This window comes from Exophiala aquamarina (assembly GCF_000709125.1).
Source record: "Exophiala aquamarina CBS 119918 chromosome Unknown aczIA-supercont1.9, whole genome shotgun sequence".
In the NCBI taxonomy this organism is placed as follows: Eukaryota; Fungi; Ascomycota; class Eurotiomycetes; order Chaetothyriales; family Herpotrichiellaceae; genus Exophiala; species Exophiala aquamarina.
Window position 1 is genome coordinate 631,307 of NW_013550579.1, and position 17,817 is coordinate 649,123.

Here is a 17,817-nt window from a genome sequence, read left to right on the forward strand (position 1 = left end):
CATAGGGGCTTCCTGCCATAGGTCGTCTAATATAGATCTATATCTCAATTGTGACTCCCCGCCAGGCTGTGCTGCTTCAAGCTAGAGCGAGGCACTTTGAGTCGAAGCATAGACATACACACCGTCTGGTTCAAAGTGGTTCAAAGGTGGTCAAATTGCGAATGGGGAAAGTCCAGGGAAATATCCATCTAGAATCAAAGACATTTTCTTCGTTGACCGAGAAGTCAAGGATACTACGTCCTCAAGGATCCTGGGATAGACTACTTTTTACCCGCCGGGTGTTGTGGGAGCATGGAAATCTGGAGGGTTGTTTGGCCAAGCTGTAGTGATGGATAGACTGGATGGTCCGCGTGGAAGATCCCGAGCCGTCACTAGCAGCAATACGAACAGTCAAGTTGAATGGATCTTGCTTCGCATCCCTGGCTGCGTTGTTTATTTGTTTTTGTAGAGTCGTGGTCACGCTTTCCAGATGGGGAGTTAGCTTACTGAGACCGCAGAAGACTGGGCCCGTACCGAAAATCGGGCAGACGGTGAGGTGAGCCTAATACGATGCTTCCTCCGGCATGGTGGAAACGTACAGGATGCCAGCACTCTTTTCGAAGGGTCGGCGTGCATTGTTGCGTCGATTGGTGAGTCGGCAGATGCATCACGTCCGTAGATGGAGTGAGCATTCAGTTGCCGTATCGGAACGAGGCTCGAGCGAACCCGTAACGAGGATGGCAATTGGGACGTGGACTGAACCCCGAAATGCAAGCCACAGTTCGCTAACAGTAGGGCTAGGTAACCTACTCGTAGGTAAGGAGAGCAAGGCACAGAACCGGAGTTGGGAAGAGTCGGGTCCGAGCACTCCATAGGCTGCGGTCTACGCCGCCATGGGCTTCTGGAATCCTGGACACATCCGCAGCATTGGGCCCTAACTAACTAGCTACATGACAACCCTAACAGCACTGAGCCTAAGCCTGGGCTTGGGCCTGGGCGCTGGCTTCTAGAAGGACGATGGGCGGGCCAAGAGCCCGGGGGGAAGGGTAAGGGCCCAAGGGGCAGTGATAGCAGCGGGCTATCCGGCTGGGCTGAGGTCTGCACTCGCGAGTCGCCACTGTATTAACTATGTATCAATAGTCCGTCTTATTATCGTGAGCCATTTGATGGGAAGAACAAAGCTGAGATTTCCAATTATATGAGAACCGGAATGTTCCAAGTCTAAGCCTCTTTCCAGTGACTACCTACCAGCATCATTGTCTGTGCCACTACTGGATCCCTTTATACCTCCACAGTACCTCGTCTTCAAGGCAGATACGCCATAGCAGGGGAAGCGCCAACCCATTGACAATCTGGCTCTCTTTGCCGGGCAAGGAAGTCTTGGGGCCGTGTGGATCGGTGTCAGACAGAAACAGAGCGTATCCACTAAACCGATTAGTACGACGGCCTGCTCAAGTCAACACCTCGCGCATGTGAGTACTACTGATCGTTTGAAGTATCAGGGTGCTACTCGTAAAATGAGAAGAATGACGTACGAAGGTGGGCGATTTTTCTAGTAGTAATTAGCATGGGTGGGGAGGTCCACCACGTTGGGAATTTGAGCATCGATATTCAGATTTCCCACGTGGGAACTCCATCTCAATTTCTGCAGGGAGATCTGTCGTCGTTTTCCAAGACACTGCATTGCATGTCAAGTTCTCCAAACTATCAGCCATAGCCCCGCCCCAAGTCAGGAAGTCCCGCCACCTCGTAGTCCTGACTGGTAACTTGTAAGATGTAATGTGCACCATCGTATATGCACGTCTAAATTGGCTACAAGTCCGCTGGCAGGGTTGCTGGAGCCGTTATCTGGACATGCACCAACAAACCCGGCTACAGAACTTTGTGGCCCCCTCCCCCAAGCCATACCAGATTCAAACGAACTCCACCGCCACTTGCTCACGAATAGGGCCGAATAGACCTGGAACTTTTCAGGCGGTCAAGGGACGTTCTCCCGGCTAAATGCATGTTGACATCATGCCTATTCTTCAGAGCAATCCTTTTCTAGCCAGTTCGATTTTGCGTTCAGCCTCGCCAACCTTGAACCCCCCCTTGCTAGCACATACAGCAATTCCAGGAGCCAATTCAACCTTGTCCTCAACGTCAGGGTGCGGACACGGGCAGTGGTGTGGAAAATGAACACAAGCCAAAGTGTCTGGACACAGATAATTCGTGCACGTAGCTGCAAGATTACAGTCAGCTAGATCTTCTATCCGCGGCAGGCATCTGCAATCTGTGTTTGGGGGTAAATTCGATGAAACCATGGGGATATAACTTGGAACCGACGGATTTGTAGTATATTGTATGTTAGCGTTGTGGAGGGAGGGAACTCACCGGCCTCCCAGTTCTGGCGATACCAGTTAGAATCGCTCGGTACGTTTTGCTTCACTTGTGCTCCCTGCTGTTGCTGCCCTCCTTGGAAAAATTGTTCAAAGAATTGAAATTGAGCAGAGACCAATCCTAGCAGAAGGAAAAATGTGCTGAGAATCAACCTCATCGTTGAGTCTGGTCGTGTGGTGATCTTGTAAAATTCGAGCGATTCGGAAGTAGGGATGCTGGTTGTCTCTGAGCGGTATCAAAAGATATTGAAAGTTGTCCAGTTCACTGACGGCGAACTAGAAAGGGGACCCTTAACAGAATTGCGTTATACTTCACCGTAATTTTTGGCTTCCGCACGTGACATTGATCTGTACACGTGATAGTCAACCCTAATGCACGTGATCATCTCCAGCATTCTTTTTGTGCAACTTCCATCACGGCATCGCATCGAGTTGATGTAGGTCTTCCTCTAAGCTCACGCCAACAATGCTGCAACCTCGATTAGTCGGGGCGAATGCAGCCCTGGAAACTTCCTTGACAGCTTTGGCCTCATCCTTGAATGCACTGAGCTTTTGCTCCAGACACACTCCCCTGCAGCCACGGCTCGCCGCAACCAGCTTCATCCGACATGCTTCCCACGCAGCTCAAGGCCGAGCAAACGGGCCTGGAGACTCAGCAGGTCGCCGCCTCGGTGCCAAAAAGACAGCCTCCGAGTATGTGGTTCCAGGGAACATCATTTTCAAGCAAAGAGGTAGGAATCAGCCATTTCCTTTGCCCGCACCTTGAGGGGGGTTCCCCCTTTTCATCCGGTACTCACAAACTATCATTGCAGGCACCTTATGGCATCCCGGCGACAACGTGAGCATAGGCAAAGATCACACCATCTACGCCACCGAACACGGCTACGTGTGCTACTACCGAGACCCGCGTCGACACCCCAAGCGACGGTACATAGGGGTGGCATTGGAAAGGGAAGGGCCTGGCTCCCAATTGCCCGCACCCATCAACGCACCAACAAGGCGACGGCTGAACATGTACGCCTCACCGATCCCCAAACCCGTCGAGAGCGACTCCTCATTCCTGGAATCCCACATGAGCACCAATAGCAAGAGCACCGCAATTACGCCTGTGCCTGCGCCGTTCATGCGGCAGGGCACCAACCGCGAAGCCAACGCTTCCATCGGGCAAGCCGCAGAGAGAAAAGGCATCAAGGTGGTGCCGTTCGACCGCAAAGACCGCTGGTCCGCCTGGAGAAAACGAAACACCAGGATCGAACTCGCAGAGATCTCGAAGGTGGCCAAAAACACCAAGAAGTCAAAGGGCAAGAAATCAAACAAGGGTGTCAAGATGGGTGGCAAGAAGCGCTGATCATTGCGCCCGCTACTCTACGCTCACCTCCGATGTGTACTTCTTATTGTATTAAAAGCCTTTAGCTGTTGCCACCTTGCATTACAGCTTGAAACTCCCCGTTCTTGTCCGTCATCCTTGTGTATAACCCGCAAGTAAATGCCAACGACACCTTTCTCCACCGCTGAAGTACCAGATAGTATGGACATTTCTTTCTGCTTTCTACTACCTCCCGCTTACTCATTCTACCCTCATCAAATCATTCACTAGGAAGGTAGGTGAAGGACTGCTGCAACTAGCTGCATCCCGTTTGGAATTCCGTTCATTGTAAGCAGCGCCATCCCGTCCTCACGACAAGTCGTCTTATAAGGCTACTGGAGAGTCTAAGGTCCTCGGTGTTCGGCATGCTACTTCCTCTAATTGTCCTTGATCGTGGTAGACAGCCACCCTTGCGCACTTCCACGGCTTAGAATCCCAGTGGTGCTTGATTCTATCTCCTCGAATTTGGGACGGCAAGCGCAGACAGAGCTCGCATCTGACACGTCCCTGTCTGGGACTATAGTATCTACATAACAGAGTCTCTCTGCATCCACTATAGTCCATTCTCAGCCTTGAATTTGTCCCAGGCCTCGTTGAGGGCGCTGAAGACCGCGCCAGCGATCATGCGCTGCTCCGTCGTTGCGTCCGTGGGAATCTGTAGCATTTCACGTACACATGTTAGTCCTAAGGGGTCACATATCACATCGCCTTGTGACAGAGACCACGAAGCCCAGCACTAGAGGCACGGAAGAAGGACAGGAGAGTGGGTGCAACAACATACCTTGTCTGGGTGCACTTTGGCAATGCCCTTCATGTACTGGATCTTGACTTTTCCCGGCAGGACCAAGTCGGCCATCGAGATCTTCTTCCAGCCGCTACCCTCCCAGAGCGCATTTTCGAGACTACCCAACAGCGCGCGGAGGTTGCCCTCCTTGCCGCCCTTCCACGCCTGAATTCGCGCATCTACGCGGTCGCCGAGCTGGAAACGCTCGTCGTCTGCTTTGTCAGCCGCGGCGTTCGCAGCTCGCAGGCGAGATATGGCGGCCGCTTGTGCTTGCGCAGAGACCTTCTTAGAAGCCGCCGCCGCACGATTCATGCTTGCTGCAGCTGCAGCCGGTGCCGGTTTCCGTGTCGCGTTGGGCTTCGAGTTCGGCGCAGGTCGGGGTGTTGCAGCCTTCTCGGCCCTGGCCCGGCCTTGAATCGCGGTCGCTCCACCATGCCCTGCTTCGACGGCCTCGCGCCAGACCACCGCTGCTTCCATCCACTTTTCCATCTGCTCCAGCGCTTCAGCCTTGCGCATCAGCGCTTTGCCATAATAGTCCCGCATAGGCTTCGGTAAATCGCCTGTACCGAAATCAATGGTCTCGGACTCTCCCTTGGAAACCCCAATGACGGCAATTGCTTTGTCGGCGTCGGCAATGGCGTTTTTGGGCTCGCCTACCTTCAACGCTGTCAAAGAGCGATTGGTTAAAAGGACAATGATGAGGGGATGAGTTTCGGGTAGGTGGGTAATAGACGTCGCATAGGACTGGTGTGCCGCTGAATAATCTCCACGTTTGAAATGCTCATTTCCTTTCTCACGGTGAGAGTGCACTGCCTTTAGGCTGATGGGAGATACAGAGGGGATATTGCGTTGCGGAGCTGGGGCTCGAACGGGTGTCTCAGTACGTCTGATGGGTTGTGATGGCGGCCGTGACGAGCTCAACGCTGGTGTAGATCTTGCTGGCGGCGGTGGTGTACACGTATCTTTGAAACCACCTTCGAGCAAGTCATCTCCCAACGGTACTGGCGGCTGTGTGGGAGCTGGTGGTTGTGGTTTCCGTCTCCGTGCAGAGCTGACATATGCTTGCGCCGCTTGTTCTTCGGCTGCATGTCTGTTCAGCGTCGTTCTCGGGTTTACTGGCGGCGAGGGATTCTGTTGTCCGAGGAACGCAGGTTTTGGTGGCTGAGTCGAGTCCCGTAGTCGTGATAAGATCGCTGGAGAGTGGTCACGAGAACGATCTAGCTCAGAGTCTCCCACTGGTCGCTCTTGAGGTGTTTCTCTGGCGGATCGTGGGGGAGGTGTGGGTCGAGATGATTCTAGCATCAATGCCTCGTCGGTGGCTTGCGGTGTTCGTTGTTCCTCGGCCACCCGCCGTTGAGGTCTAATATGTTCATGCTCTTCTTCAAGGCGACGTGTCCTTGGGAGTTGTGGATGGGCCGCTTGCCTCTCAGTTTCTCTCATCCACTTAGGAGCGCCGTTGGCTTCACCATCCGAGTTGAATTCCTGAACAGCCTGTTGGACTCGCTTCGTGCTTTGCTTCCAAAACGAATTCGCGGTTTTGAGGAAGGTGCTTCCAAATTCTGTGGCCATCTGCTCGAAATCTTTTTCTTGACCACGTGCTTGATCTCGCTCTCTGGTGCGAGGTTTCTCATGTTCATCCGGCCGGCGCCGAGATGGGTTTGGTTGAGAATCTGGGCGGTTGCTACCTCTTGCACCGCCCTCGACAGATTCTCCATGCCGGATTGAAATTTTAGATCGAGCCTTCGCCTGTGCTTCGGAGTGCGCTTGGTTTAGTAGAAAGCCGACAGCAGCTTGGACGTCTAGGCCGGACTCCGTGGTTTCTAATGCTTGCCTTGCTTTATCAGCAGGAAACCCCATGTCAACAAGCTCGGCTACCGCTTTGTCCTGAGGATGGTCACTATTGCGCTCTTCCTTGGTCACCATTGACGGAGAGCGTCGGCGTAGTCGAGCAGATGTTGGCTTTCCAAGCAGACCGAGGACATCATCGTCATCATCGACAGTAGTGGTCGTTTCCACCGTGTTTGTCCTCCGATTAGCAAACGCCGATAATTCAAACGGATCGTCCTCCTCTTCATTATTTGTGGTGGCCTTAGTGCTAGGAGCCGAGGCTGGAGCCTTGGGTATTGGGGCGGGTCTATTAAACGCAGCAAATAAGTCGTCTTCGTCGTCGTTGACACCGTTTCCTGCGGCAGTGTTCGTAGCACTTTGTTCCTTACGCTCGGTTGCTGGAGTGCCTCTGCCGCTTCCAAGGTTGTTCCAGAACTGATCATCCCCTGCTGCATATTGAGTCTGTGTCTTCTGGCTCTGTGCCTGCTGTTGCTTCAGCTTGGACTCTAGCAACCTCTTCTGCTGTTCTTGTAGAGACAGATTCTTGTTCGAAGCGGCGGAAGTATTGAACCCCACAAGATTCGCAAAGCTGTCGTTTGCAGGTGTGCCCGGTTTCGACGCGGGCTGGCTTGGCGGCTGGAATAATGGAGAGGCACGTCCTGATGTAGGAGGTGTCGGCTTCAGAGAGGCAAAGGCAGAGTAATTCGAGGTGGAGGGCGCTGGTTTCTGCGCATTACTTACAGGGGTTGAAGTCCACTTCAACCCCGCTATATCATCCATGACTGTGACTGGGGGGGAGGTATCAACTGAAGATCATTTCGTTAGGATTTCAAGTGCAATAACAACGGTGTTTACGGGTATCAGAGCGTACCCAGAAGATAATCGTGTGATCGTAGATTCGTTTGTTGTCTGATGGATGGAATCATGAACATTATTTGCACCGCCACAGTCAGCCATATTGTGGCGCGCACCGACTCCCGGTTGGGCTCAGCCTTGTATTTATCCATCCACAAGGCTTTATTTCGTCCCTCCAAAGACATGTCTAAATGTCCTATGTTCTACCGAAGTATATTTGACGGAACAAACGTGTGCCGACAGCTTACGATCCATTGTTCCAATATATACACAGGTTTACTTCCTTGATACAGTGCTCCAAGTCATATCACTAATGGGAACTTTTCCTGGGTATCATATTCATAAAATGGTGCACTGTCACCTCGCTGGGGTTATTTCCTTCAAAAGGGTCGAGTAGAAATCTGTCTTTGAAGACCTATACGGTCAACATAGCCGTGTACGTTGTTACATAACTCCACAAACCTCATTGCTATGTCCAAATCTTAAAACTTGTCGGTCAACACTTTCTTTAGCAGACCTGCTTGTGCTTCGTATTTTTCAACCTTTGCATGACTAGCCATAGCTTTTTCCAAACACCACTTGACTCGGGGTTTCAGCTCACTAGGCGTCCCGGGCATTTCGGCCAATATCCTGAGCTCTGTCTCATACTTATCCACATTCTTATTCTCGATACCAATCAATTGAGTCAGTATCGCCAAATCAAGCCGTGCTTTGAGTACCTGGTCTTCAATTAAATGTTCGAAAGCCGCTTGGTAGACTGGTTTGCCAGGCTTCACACCATACGGACGGCCATTTTGAGAGGTGATGGTGACCAATTCGGCCTGCTCCAGGGTTTGCAGGACTATCTCTCCATCTTTGAAAAGGTCATGGAGGAGCAGCTCGTTGTAGCGGAGAGTCTCATTAGCAGCCAACTCCTTGACAAGGTACCAGGCTTGTTGGGGGGACCATTTGCGACTAGCCACATCAACATCGAGGAGGTACATCTTGAGAATTTCTGATGCTGATTGCTCAATGATCTGGCGGACAGCTTCTAATGCATTTGTCAGTCTCCGCTCTGGAAAGGAGCATCAGTTCAATGAGAAACTTACTTCCTGGAGACTCGCCCGCCTTAATCCTCCGAGCAAGAAACTCTAAATCTGTGAGTCGACCGCCCAAGACTTGGATGACTCCATCAAGCTCGTCCAGATCACTCCTCAACTGCGATGGTGTCTGCTTGACCTCATCTCCTTGCTCTCGCTCTTCGGAATCTCGGTCGATTTGATGTATCACCATCTTCTTGGCCACTTCAGGCGTACAGTCGCTCAAGGTGATCTGGCGGAAGACTCTGTCGGGCAGTGCTTTGCTGAGTGATTTCGAGAAAGAAACATCTGTAGTCAAGAATATGACATGCGCAATATTTTGAGTGGTCAAGGTAGCCGCCCATTCTCCCAATTTATCGTAGACCATGTTGGCGGAGCCTTCATTGCTCTTGTGCAAGAAGTTGTCTATTACCACCACGGGTCGAGCTTCTGGATGTGCTTCGAGCCATTCATCATCAGACATGTTGGTGTCTTTTTCGTCCTTCTTTCGTGGAGCCAAGGCAATCTTCTTGAGAGCGGCAGTGGTGTTGCTCCAGATCTTGGCCAATTGTGTCTCGAGGGTTTCCGAAAAGCCAGTCTTGGTGCCTATGGTGCCTATAGCTGCCAAATCCAGCATACTGCTAATACTGTTCATCCACGAAAAGACAGGCTTGTAGCCTACTTGATCTGCTGCTGCTGCAATGGTGCTGCTGTCTCCACGGGCTTCCTGTATTTTTTTACAGTCAATGACAAGCTTATTGGGACGGTCCTTCAATGCCTGGTCCATCACCAATTCTTTCTTCCCCGCACCACGAGGACCTTGCACGACAATGAAGGTATCGGCAGTCTCAATCATCCAAGTTTGTAGTTGTTGTATGGCTCCGTGACGGTCTTCCCAGATTATCCTCAGATTATCCTCGTTGCCTCTCTGCTTTCGGAAGCGAATGATATCGTATCCTCGAGAGAGCTGACTTTTGATCCATCTGTAGAGAGGCTGGTCGTCTAAATGCAAGCCATGAGTGATGTGCATGCGAATGAAAAAGGTTCGGATAGGGTCAAAGACAGCGACAGAAGTGGCAGTGAGGAGTGCCACGAGAATAGGAAGAACAATTCTGGGATGGCTACTGATCCAATCCCAGAACCAATTCTTCTTCCTCTTCGACTCGTAACTGAGCTTCAGGAGAGTGCCGGCTTTACCACCTCCATCCTCGGCAGTGACGACATAGCCATGCATGCAATTCTTGGACATAGTGGCAAATCGAATCCTCGTATAATCTATATAGGCGAATTTGGGGACTACCTTCGAATCGGAAGGCTGAGGAATGATCTCGGCGATCTTCCCGTACCTGCGGAACAAGGAATAGAGGGTTTCTTGAGTCAATTCGGCAGCAGAAGCCTCGGGAGTTGTGGGCATGAATTCGACCTTGATTCTGGAACATGGTACGCGATATAGATCTTCAATCCAGGGTTTGCCTCGAACCAAGAATACGCGGACAGAGCGAAGGGGATTGAACCAGGGTGTAATAGGTTTCTCCCTGAGGTATTCCTTCAGTGTGTTTTCCAGTTCTGCAGGTGTGATTGCGCTGTCGTGGGAGAACTTGACAAATGCGCCGCCCTCACGTAATCTCGGGAGGACCTCGAGGACCTGAAGGGGCATCTGATCTGGAAGGGCACGCTTGATGATACTAGAGGGGTCTGCGAGAGCCAGACCTGGGTGATTGACTTTCTGGAGGGACTCTGCAAGGAACTTGTCGGGGTTCAAATATGGAATTCGGTTCAGCCATTGCAGCTTGAGAGGGAAGACATCTGAAGAGGTAAGCGGAGGAGAAGGTGCAGGGTAGTGCAGGCATACTGTCAAAGAAGAAGATACCCTGATTTTGCTTGGTCTGAATGTGACCGGTGTTGTCCTCGCCAGCTTCGTTCGTGGCACTCCTCCTGCAGATTGGTAGCGCGGGCGTGATAGGCCGAGGACGGAAACCGTTTGCAGTGTAGAAATATTGCTTTCTCAAATGAACGTCTCGAGCCAGGGGAGGTCGCTCCCAGGCGGACCGAAAGATCCTAGAGCCAATCATTCTGTTGTCTTGAAAAAGAGACGAGGGAGCGATTTGATCGGTGCTAGAACATGTTCATCGTGTGGGAGTATGAAGCAACCTGCTTCCAACCTAGCCACGAGAGACGGCCTTCGTGCCGGAACAAAGTGAAGATGGTTGAAGCTGGATCGCGGGTTGAGCCTTGAAATCATCCCACGATCACACAGTCCATTGGTTATGACGTCGAAGCTTCTTGTAAGCGAGAGGAACGGTGGAGCTGTGGCTGGAGCTGTGGGGAGCTCAGATGCGGCTTGCCACGGAAATATTATGGCGTAAATTTCCACGTGAAATATTTCTACATTGAAACAGCCAACGACAAGACAGACAGCCCCATTTGAACCGCCTCACATTCTCTTCCCTAGACTTGATTTCAACTTGCGCTCGCTATGGGCTGGTTCTGGGGTTCCAAATCAGCACCCACCGCTATAGATAATGGTGCCAACGCACCTCCGCCTGAGTTATCGGCGGTAGAGGCCACTCCTGCGCCTTTATCTGTTCCAGAGCCTGCCCAACAAAGCCTATCCCGAGATGAGCAGAGTGATACAGCGTTTCAAGAACTCCTTCGCGAGTTCTATGCTGAAGAGTCACGAGCGCAGGAGAAGCGAATTCAAACCAAGGACGGCCGGCGAAAGTCCTCCGCAGATTCTACACCTGTCGATATCACTCCCGACTCACTTTATCCTACCCAGATGTCCTGCCGATCAGCTTTTGATTATGCCATGTTCTGCCAGAGCTTTGGGGGTCAATTTGTGAATGTATATCGATACGGCGATTTCAGGAGTTGCTCAAATCATTGGAATGATTTCTGGCTGTGTATGAGGGCAAGGAACTATGGGGAGAAGGAGAAGGCCAGAGCCATACGAGACCATTATCAGAAGAAGGCCATCAGATACAAGACTGGGCCAAGTAGCGAAGATATATGGGAAGTGAGAGATGTGCCTGTGCAGGACGCCATGCAGGGCAATCTCGAAGAACTAGAGGCCAGGATCGAAGAGTGGAAAAAGGCGAATCCATCGGCTCCAGATCCCTGGAAGCAATCAAAGACCTTCCGTGATCATAAGAAGGATGCTGCTGCGCAATAATGAGAACAATTACTTCGACCAGCTATCCCTGCATGTCAAAAGGCGAAGGGGTCTATTGCTGCAGGAGGAGGGCACAAGAGAATCACGGGACCAGCAAGACGCCGTTGATGGAGGTGATGACGATGGGAAGGGCGTCACGTTGAACGTGTTGGGTGGCAGACGCAGAGGCGGAGGCAATGGTCGTGACTTCCTCTTTCATTGACAGTCACTGTTCTTGCCTCTTACCTCTTGCCATCTGTTCCCTCTCCGACCACACCGCGGCCACAGATTGTTTCCTCGCCGTCATCCTCATCCTCATCCTCGCCCTCGCCGTCCTAATCTCATCTCTCTCACCCTAGCTCAAGTCTCACTTCATTCATACTGCTTCGCCAGCCATGGCTTCTTCTATTCCCGACTTCCTGACCAATATGACCCTCTCAACCTCCCCTCAAATCTCGTTTGAACAAGCCGACAATCTCCTGTTACAAGCTCTGGAGCTCAGACAGGAAGCCGTTGAACTACAAGCTCGAATTGACGCTCTCAACGAACGAGCTGATGTCCTTAAGACTACTGCAACCGGTCTTCAAGCTATTGCAGCCCAGGATCGTGCCATTATTCAAGCAAGATTCGACCTTGCAGTCGAACTTCACACCAACTTCGTTCTCATCTATGGGCCTGCTACAAACAAAAGCCTTCGTTTTCAACAATTGGAACATCGTGTTGAGGATGGTCTGGCCACCATGGAAGAGTTGGAGAACTTCTTCGACGACTTGCAGTCCTCAAGTGTCCCGGGACGCTCCGAGCGCTCCAGAGCTCCAGAACCAGAGACTCCCGACACTGCCTCTATCGTAGTTCCGTCCGTCGAAGGTGCCCGGACCGCACAGGACACTCCCTCTCATGCTGCACCACTCCATAAGCGAAAACACTCTTCATCTGCCGGAGGTGCCAATTCAGCAAAGCGCCTCAAACAGAAAGGTGATGCTGAAGGTGGCCCCTCGAATGTCGTCTCAATGCCAGGAAGCTCGCAGGGCGCTGTTCCGGCCACATGGACAATCACTGATGCTGAAGGTGGCCCCTCAGACGCCGTGCCACGCTTGCCTCAAGAGTCTACTGAGCAACATGGACGCCGACCTTCAGTTGAACTTGGATCTAATTACCACGCCGATGGTGCAAAAGAAATAGGCTACGATGAAACTAAGGAGCGAAGATATAAAAGCAAGAGCAGGCAACGCAGAAAGCTTCTTGCAATTGCAAAGGCACAGGTTGGAACTGAAAGCACACAAAGCCCCACGCTATGAAAGCGTATTGCGGCGTTGAGCTGTTTGATCTTCCGAGGTTCGGCCAGTGGACACAAGCACATGACGAAATACCGCGGATGTAGGCGTCGAGGTGTCAGACAACAGCAATGATGGAGTATTAATTTTGTCTCAGAAAAGCCCATAGCTTCACAAACCTGCTACTCCGTGTTTTGCTTGAGGATTTTCTAAGTACGCGCACAAGCTAAGGGTCCTAGGCGAGGTGAAAGAAGTGATGTACATTAAGTGGTAGACAGGCATTTTCTTCACTCTTTAATCTCCACTCCATCTCTTGCCTGTTATTCTCTCGATCTTCTGAACTACCATGCAGGCACTCCTCTTCTGACATTGTGGCCTCAAGATCCGCTGTGTGTCCTTGCAATGGTGGCAGCGATGTCGACCAATCCAGATCTGCTGGAGATTGAAGCAGTGCATGCACGGCATCAGGCAGATCTACTTCGTGGCATTTCAATGGATCTCCAGGAAGCAATATCCATCCTCACTACTCGCGCCATTCATTTCGAAGCATATTCTCAGAGCCTTCGCACTCCTCTCCAGACCAGCACAGCTACCACTTCCAGCAATGATGTTTCTTTCAAGCCTGGCCAAGAAGATGCATTGAGAACTGCCAATGCCATGTGTTCCACTGAGGCCATGATGGAGATCTTGGAACAAGTCAAGCGTGACATAGAAGCTTTGACCGAGATCCTGTGCAAGCCTGGAGAAAGCGAACATATGGATGCGAGGGTCTACATGGACTGGAAGAATTCAAGCAGGGCTCGTTCGGTGGACATTGACGACTCGATCTTGGACAAAATGGCAACAATATCTGCTTTGACAGGCATCAAATTCTCCACTTCGGTCAAGAAGTCGCGACCCGTTGAAGGTTAGATCGACCAGTAACCTTGCACATCGCTTCCAGTCATGCTTAGACTCTGGACTCGACCACCACCGCCCCCTTTCCAGCACTTGTGTGTCTTGCGTTAGCAAGTCGTGCCCATTCTTTCTTCCTACCAGCCTAAATGATCCGTCAATGAAGAGGTTCAACCAGGAACAGAACAGTAAGTTAAGCAGCTCGGCGATGTCCCAGCGCTCTGACATATACTTCTAGGCTTTCACGAGATCAAGAAACCATCTGGCGCACCGCGAAAGGTTAAAGTCCTGGGCCGTTGCGGCGCTACAGCTGCAGAGGTGCTTGGTGGAACGACCATGGAAAATTGATAATGAAGAATGGGATGGCAAATCGAGGAGTTCAGGGTGGTTTTGGATAACTTACCAATTGAAAGTTACGAGGGCATCATGGCCGTCGCCATGGTCGGATTGCTTTTCAAGAGACCTCTGATAGATCGCAAGTAACTGCGGCATTTGGGATGTTTCGCTACCACCATGCATTATTCCCAACACCGGTAGGCGGCCTTCGAGTCTGTTTTCTGCCCGGTCATCGTACTCAGCCGCTTTTCGGCGAAAGCAAAATGATATTCTCTTTTCACAAAGAAATGGCATTTCGGGCAACAGAAGCACCGCTTCCTTGTAATGTTTGTGTAAATTCCATTTTGAAAACAAGATCATACGATCTAAGCACAGCTCATCTGCTGTCACAGGCACCTGAGCATTCGAAGTCCAGCTCCTAGCCATCGACATACTCCGTCCTCGGTACGGAGCGGCACTATCGGCTTCTGAAGTGGAAACCTAGCCGCCCGTCTCTTTGCTCTCAACATAATTATGTATGTCTGGGTCTGAACAGCCCCACATAGGGACTTTGAGATCTTCAATCTTTGATATCGTTGCTCCGATCAATGCATTCATAATCTACGAGTCCTTGTCCGCATTTGTCACAGACGTAACGATAAGAGTCTGATCTCTGGAGCTCGTAGCGTTGAGCCAGACAACTATGGAGGACAATGAAAAGAAAGAAAGGGCGCATGCTCTAAATGATGCACAGAAGTGCAGATGCCGACCCGGCAGTGGGCCATTATCTATCTGTGGCTTTCCCGGTGGATCTACCTTTACATTTTACCACGAGAGTGGAGTCTACAGCATGCCATGGCCCATCACGCAGAAGGAGCGTGCGCGTCAGCATGTCTTACTATTCTAAGGCTCCATATCTATCGCATTGGACTCGCCCCGCCACCCCAAGTATCCATTACTTGAATCAGGAACATCCACTTGGTTACGAACTTTCGCCATCCAAACTCAGCAAAAAGCTCATAGGTCACCACTGACTAGCGTCATGAGACGCGCCGAGATGGACCCGTGCCGACGTGCTCCATGATCCGAAGTACAAGTACTTGTTGAAGACGTAAATAGGTTCCTCGAGCTGTGCGAAAATTTCTCCAGCAAACTGCCAACCTATCTCAAGCCACCCAACATGGTCAACAGTACTATCAATTCAACTAGCAAGCTCGTGACCTTGTGCTCGGTTGTCGCATCTGCGGTGAGCCCAGTCTTTGCGGCTCCATTCATCAAAGACACTGTCGCACAGAAGAGGCAATCACAAGGAGCGCCTTGCGCCGATGTACATATCTTCCTGGCTAAGGGCTGGAACGAACCCTATCCGGGGCGACAGGGCAAACTTGCAGGAGCGATTTGCTATGGCCTCGACAGTTGTGACTACGAGGATATCATCTACTACAACACTCCTGACGCAGATTACTGTGCGTCAGTCACCCAAGGCAATACCAATGGTGTCGCTCAAATGACCGCATATGCTGCGCGTTGCCCGGACTCACGCCTAGTGCTCAGCGGATACTCTCAGGGCGCAAATGTCGCTGGTGACGTTCTCGGTGGCGGCGGTGGCAACTTCGGAAACGAAACGGTATATTGCACTGTTGGTGAGACTCCCGGGCTGGACAGAGCAACAAGTCCTGGCGACAAAGGTAGGTTCTTCTCCATCTAGTCCTCTTTCCATCACCGTGAAGAGCCCATCGACAAGGTTTTCCCATTCTCCCAGTACGATTTAAAACAGAAATACTCAAGGGAAGAAACTGACATGTTTCAATGCACAGTCGCCGCCGCGCTCATCTTCGGGGACAACCGGCACGTCGCAGGTCAAACGTACAACATTCTCTCCGGCGCAGATATCTCAGCCAACAATCCACGATTCCCCGACTCTCTCGCACGCATGAACGAATTCTCAGATATCCTTCGATCGTACTGTGTCGACACTGACCCCGTCTGCGCCGCTGCCGGACCCGGACCTTTTGTGACCGAAACCCACCTGAACTATTTCGATCTGTATTCCGACGACGCGGCAGCTTGGGTCAAGTCGAAGCTTGCATGAAGATGATCGTTTTTGGTGTTCTTTTTTGTTGAGACGAAGAACACGAGGTTGGGGTTTTTTTTTTTTGGTACTGACCTGGAGATTATGGCATCATGTCTCTTAATATATAATGTTATGGGGGAGGGACTGAGATTGCTGGTATATATAGATATCATCGGTTGGGATATGAGGAAAACCGGGCGCTCTCTCAAGGCACGCTCGTAGTATGGGGTGAGGCAGACGCCCACGCGAACAAGGCGTCCCACGACACCATATACTCTGCTCTAATTCTCTACCGTCAGAGGATATATGATATACATGTTAATAGTTCACTAATGCTAATAAACCATCATGTATCACTTGACCCCAAGTCTCTTTGTGCAGGACCCAGTCTCCGCGGGCGCCTTTTCGTCCAACCCACCGGGCCCCTAAGGCAATCACAAGAAGAGCGTTGCAAAGACATACATGCCTTCCGACAGAGCTAGAAGCTGAACCATCATTCCATCCACTAGATGTGTGATGAAACCAACCAACTAGAACCGCCCACGACGTGAGTGCACGGATATGCGCACCCCAGGACGTCCTCTATCAATTACGGAGGGCTTATCCGAGGTCTCTTCCTGCGCCCCCACAGGCACCCCAGAGGCCTTTGGGAAGCCGTTAGGTAAGCAAAGCCGCACATCTGACGATGGGTGGATGGTGTTGTAAGTAGTGGGTCACCAGGTCATCTGCTACGCATCCACGACCTCTGAAGCTCCTCTTTCCACAACTCTTATACCTGTGAGGCCCGCCGTAGCACTCGGTACACTTCTGTGGCCTTTAACCATGATGGGCCTTACTTCCTTGATAGAAAGCTGAAGATTACCAACATGAATTTAAATCTAACTGATGAATTCACGACGAGATGCTGCTCCCTGCCAGACTTACCTCTTCTTGCAGGCCTTATGCGCCGGGGATCTATTGCATGCTTTTGCCGTTGCACTCTCTCAAAATGAGCTTGCGTCGCTCCTTTTGCTAGTCGATGTCACCTAAATGAGTATCCTCTCATTGATCTTACATTGGTCCCCTGGTGAGGAAGGAAACGTGGCTCAAAAACGTTGAACCTGCAGGTGAGAAACTGTCCTTAACTTGGGAGGGGAGAACAATAAGAAGTGACCTTCTTCGACGATCACAAGGAGTGTGATCGCGGGAAACCCTCGGTGGCAAGAGGTCGAGGGAGCCCCTCGTATGGTCCAGCCCCAAGCCCATTGAAGTCGCGCCTCAGAATCGGTCAAGAGGTCAATGATAGTACCCTCAGTTAGCATCTAGCCTGAACAATGACACCGATAATGGAAAAACACGGGATGGTCGTTGGAGGATCAGCGTGCCCCCTCGCAGAACTTGTCGATCAACCCGGCCGAGGTCAGGATTTGGCGGCGAGTGATTGGGATATACGTACGGCGATGACAGGAAGCCACAGAGCCTATCAACTGAGCCCTTGAGTTCACCGTGGACAGCAACCATCGAGATCTTGCTGGACAGAGGAATAATGGAGCTCGTTGGACATGCCCACGCGAGTCGTTGGCAGGATCGGTGCTGGGCGAGAAAGGGATGTTCGCAGGTAAGGGGACTAAGAGAGATCTCGATCCTTCATCGCAACTCGTACGAAGAATGACCACTTTTTCGGGGAGGTTTTCTGGAATGAAGCATGGTTTCAGTGTTGCACTCACATACAGTGTATTGGCCTGAACCATGTGGGTTGCTGCTGCAGCAATGCTCCTCTGTCAGATACCTCGGGCGCGACTTGGTGACCACAACGTCATGAAAACCACTTCTGTGTCCACCGTTATGTACCTAGGGAAGGATTGGGCTTGAGGAACGAGTCT

General features: G+C 51.3%; 7 protein-coding genes across 7 annotated transcripts; 4 read left to right on the forward strand and 3 right to left on the reverse strand.

The window, feature by feature from the left end:
- Positions 1 to 2,006: 2,006 nt before the first annotated feature.
- A1O9_09200 (uncharacterized protein) lies at positions 2,007 to 2,201 on the reverse strand (the record flags this gene model as incomplete). Its single annotated transcript, XM_013401894.1, has 1 exon — positions 2,007 to 2,201. A coding segment is annotated over one exon (195 nt), but the record flags the coding sequence as incomplete, so codon positions are not given.
- Positions 2,202 to 2,823: 622 nt separating this feature from the next.
- Positions 2,824 to 3,705, forward strand: A1O9_09201 (uncharacterized protein; the record flags this gene model as incomplete). The annotated part of the gene is made up of 2 exons (XM_013401895.1): positions 2,824 to 3,088; positions 3,170 to 3,705. The coding sequence occupies 2 exons, from the start codon at positions 2,824 to 2,826 to the stop codon at positions 3,703 to 3,705; spliced, it is 801 nt and encodes a 266-aa protein (XP_013257349.1).
- A 571-nt stretch (positions 3,706 to 4,276) lies between these two features.
- Positions 4,277 to 7,114, reverse strand: A1O9_09202 (uncharacterized protein; the record flags this gene model as incomplete). The annotated part of the gene is made up of 2 exons (XM_013401896.1): positions 4,277 to 4,378; positions 4,505 to 7,114. The coding sequence occupies 2 exons, from the start codon at positions 7,112 to 7,114 to the stop codon at positions 4,277 to 4,279; spliced, it is 2,712 nt and encodes a 903-aa protein (XP_013257350.1).
- Positions 7,115 to 7,671: 557 nt separating this feature from the next.
- A1O9_09203 (uncharacterized protein) lies at positions 7,672 to 10,319 on the reverse strand (the record flags this gene model as incomplete). The annotated part of the gene is made up of 3 exons (XM_013401897.1): positions 7,672 to 8,219; positions 8,278 to 10,053; positions 10,100 to 10,319. The coding sequence occupies 3 exons, from the start codon at positions 10,317 to 10,319 to the stop codon at positions 7,672 to 7,674; spliced, it is 2,544 nt and encodes an 847-aa protein (XP_013257351.1).
- Positions 10,320 to 10,723: 404 nt separating this feature from the next.
- Positions 10,724 to 11,419, forward strand: A1O9_09204 (uncharacterized protein; the record flags this gene model as incomplete). The annotated part of the gene is made up of 1 exon (XM_013401898.1): positions 10,724 to 11,419. The coding sequence occupies one exon, from the start codon at positions 10,724 to 10,726 to the stop codon at positions 11,417 to 11,419; it is 696 nt and encodes a 231-aa protein (XP_013257352.1).
- Positions 11,420 to 11,793: 374 nt separating this feature from the next.
- A1O9_09205 (uncharacterized protein) lies at positions 11,794 to 12,696 on the forward strand (the record flags this gene model as incomplete). The annotated part of the gene is made up of 1 exon (XM_013401899.1): positions 11,794 to 12,696. The coding sequence occupies one exon, from the start codon at positions 11,794 to 11,796 to the stop codon at positions 12,694 to 12,696; it is 903 nt and encodes a 300-aa protein (XP_013257353.1).
- Positions 12,697 to 15,061: 2,365 nt separating this feature from the next.
- On the forward strand, positions 15,062 to 15,973 carry A1O9_09206 (uncharacterized protein; the record flags this gene model as incomplete). Its single annotated transcript, XM_013401900.1, has 2 exons — positions 15,062 to 15,569; positions 15,699 to 15,973. The coding sequence occupies 2 exons, from the start codon at positions 15,062 to 15,064 to the stop codon at positions 15,971 to 15,973; spliced, it is 783 nt and encodes a 260-aa protein (XP_013257354.1).
- Between the last annotated feature and the right edge of the window lie 1,844 nt (positions 15,974 to 17,817).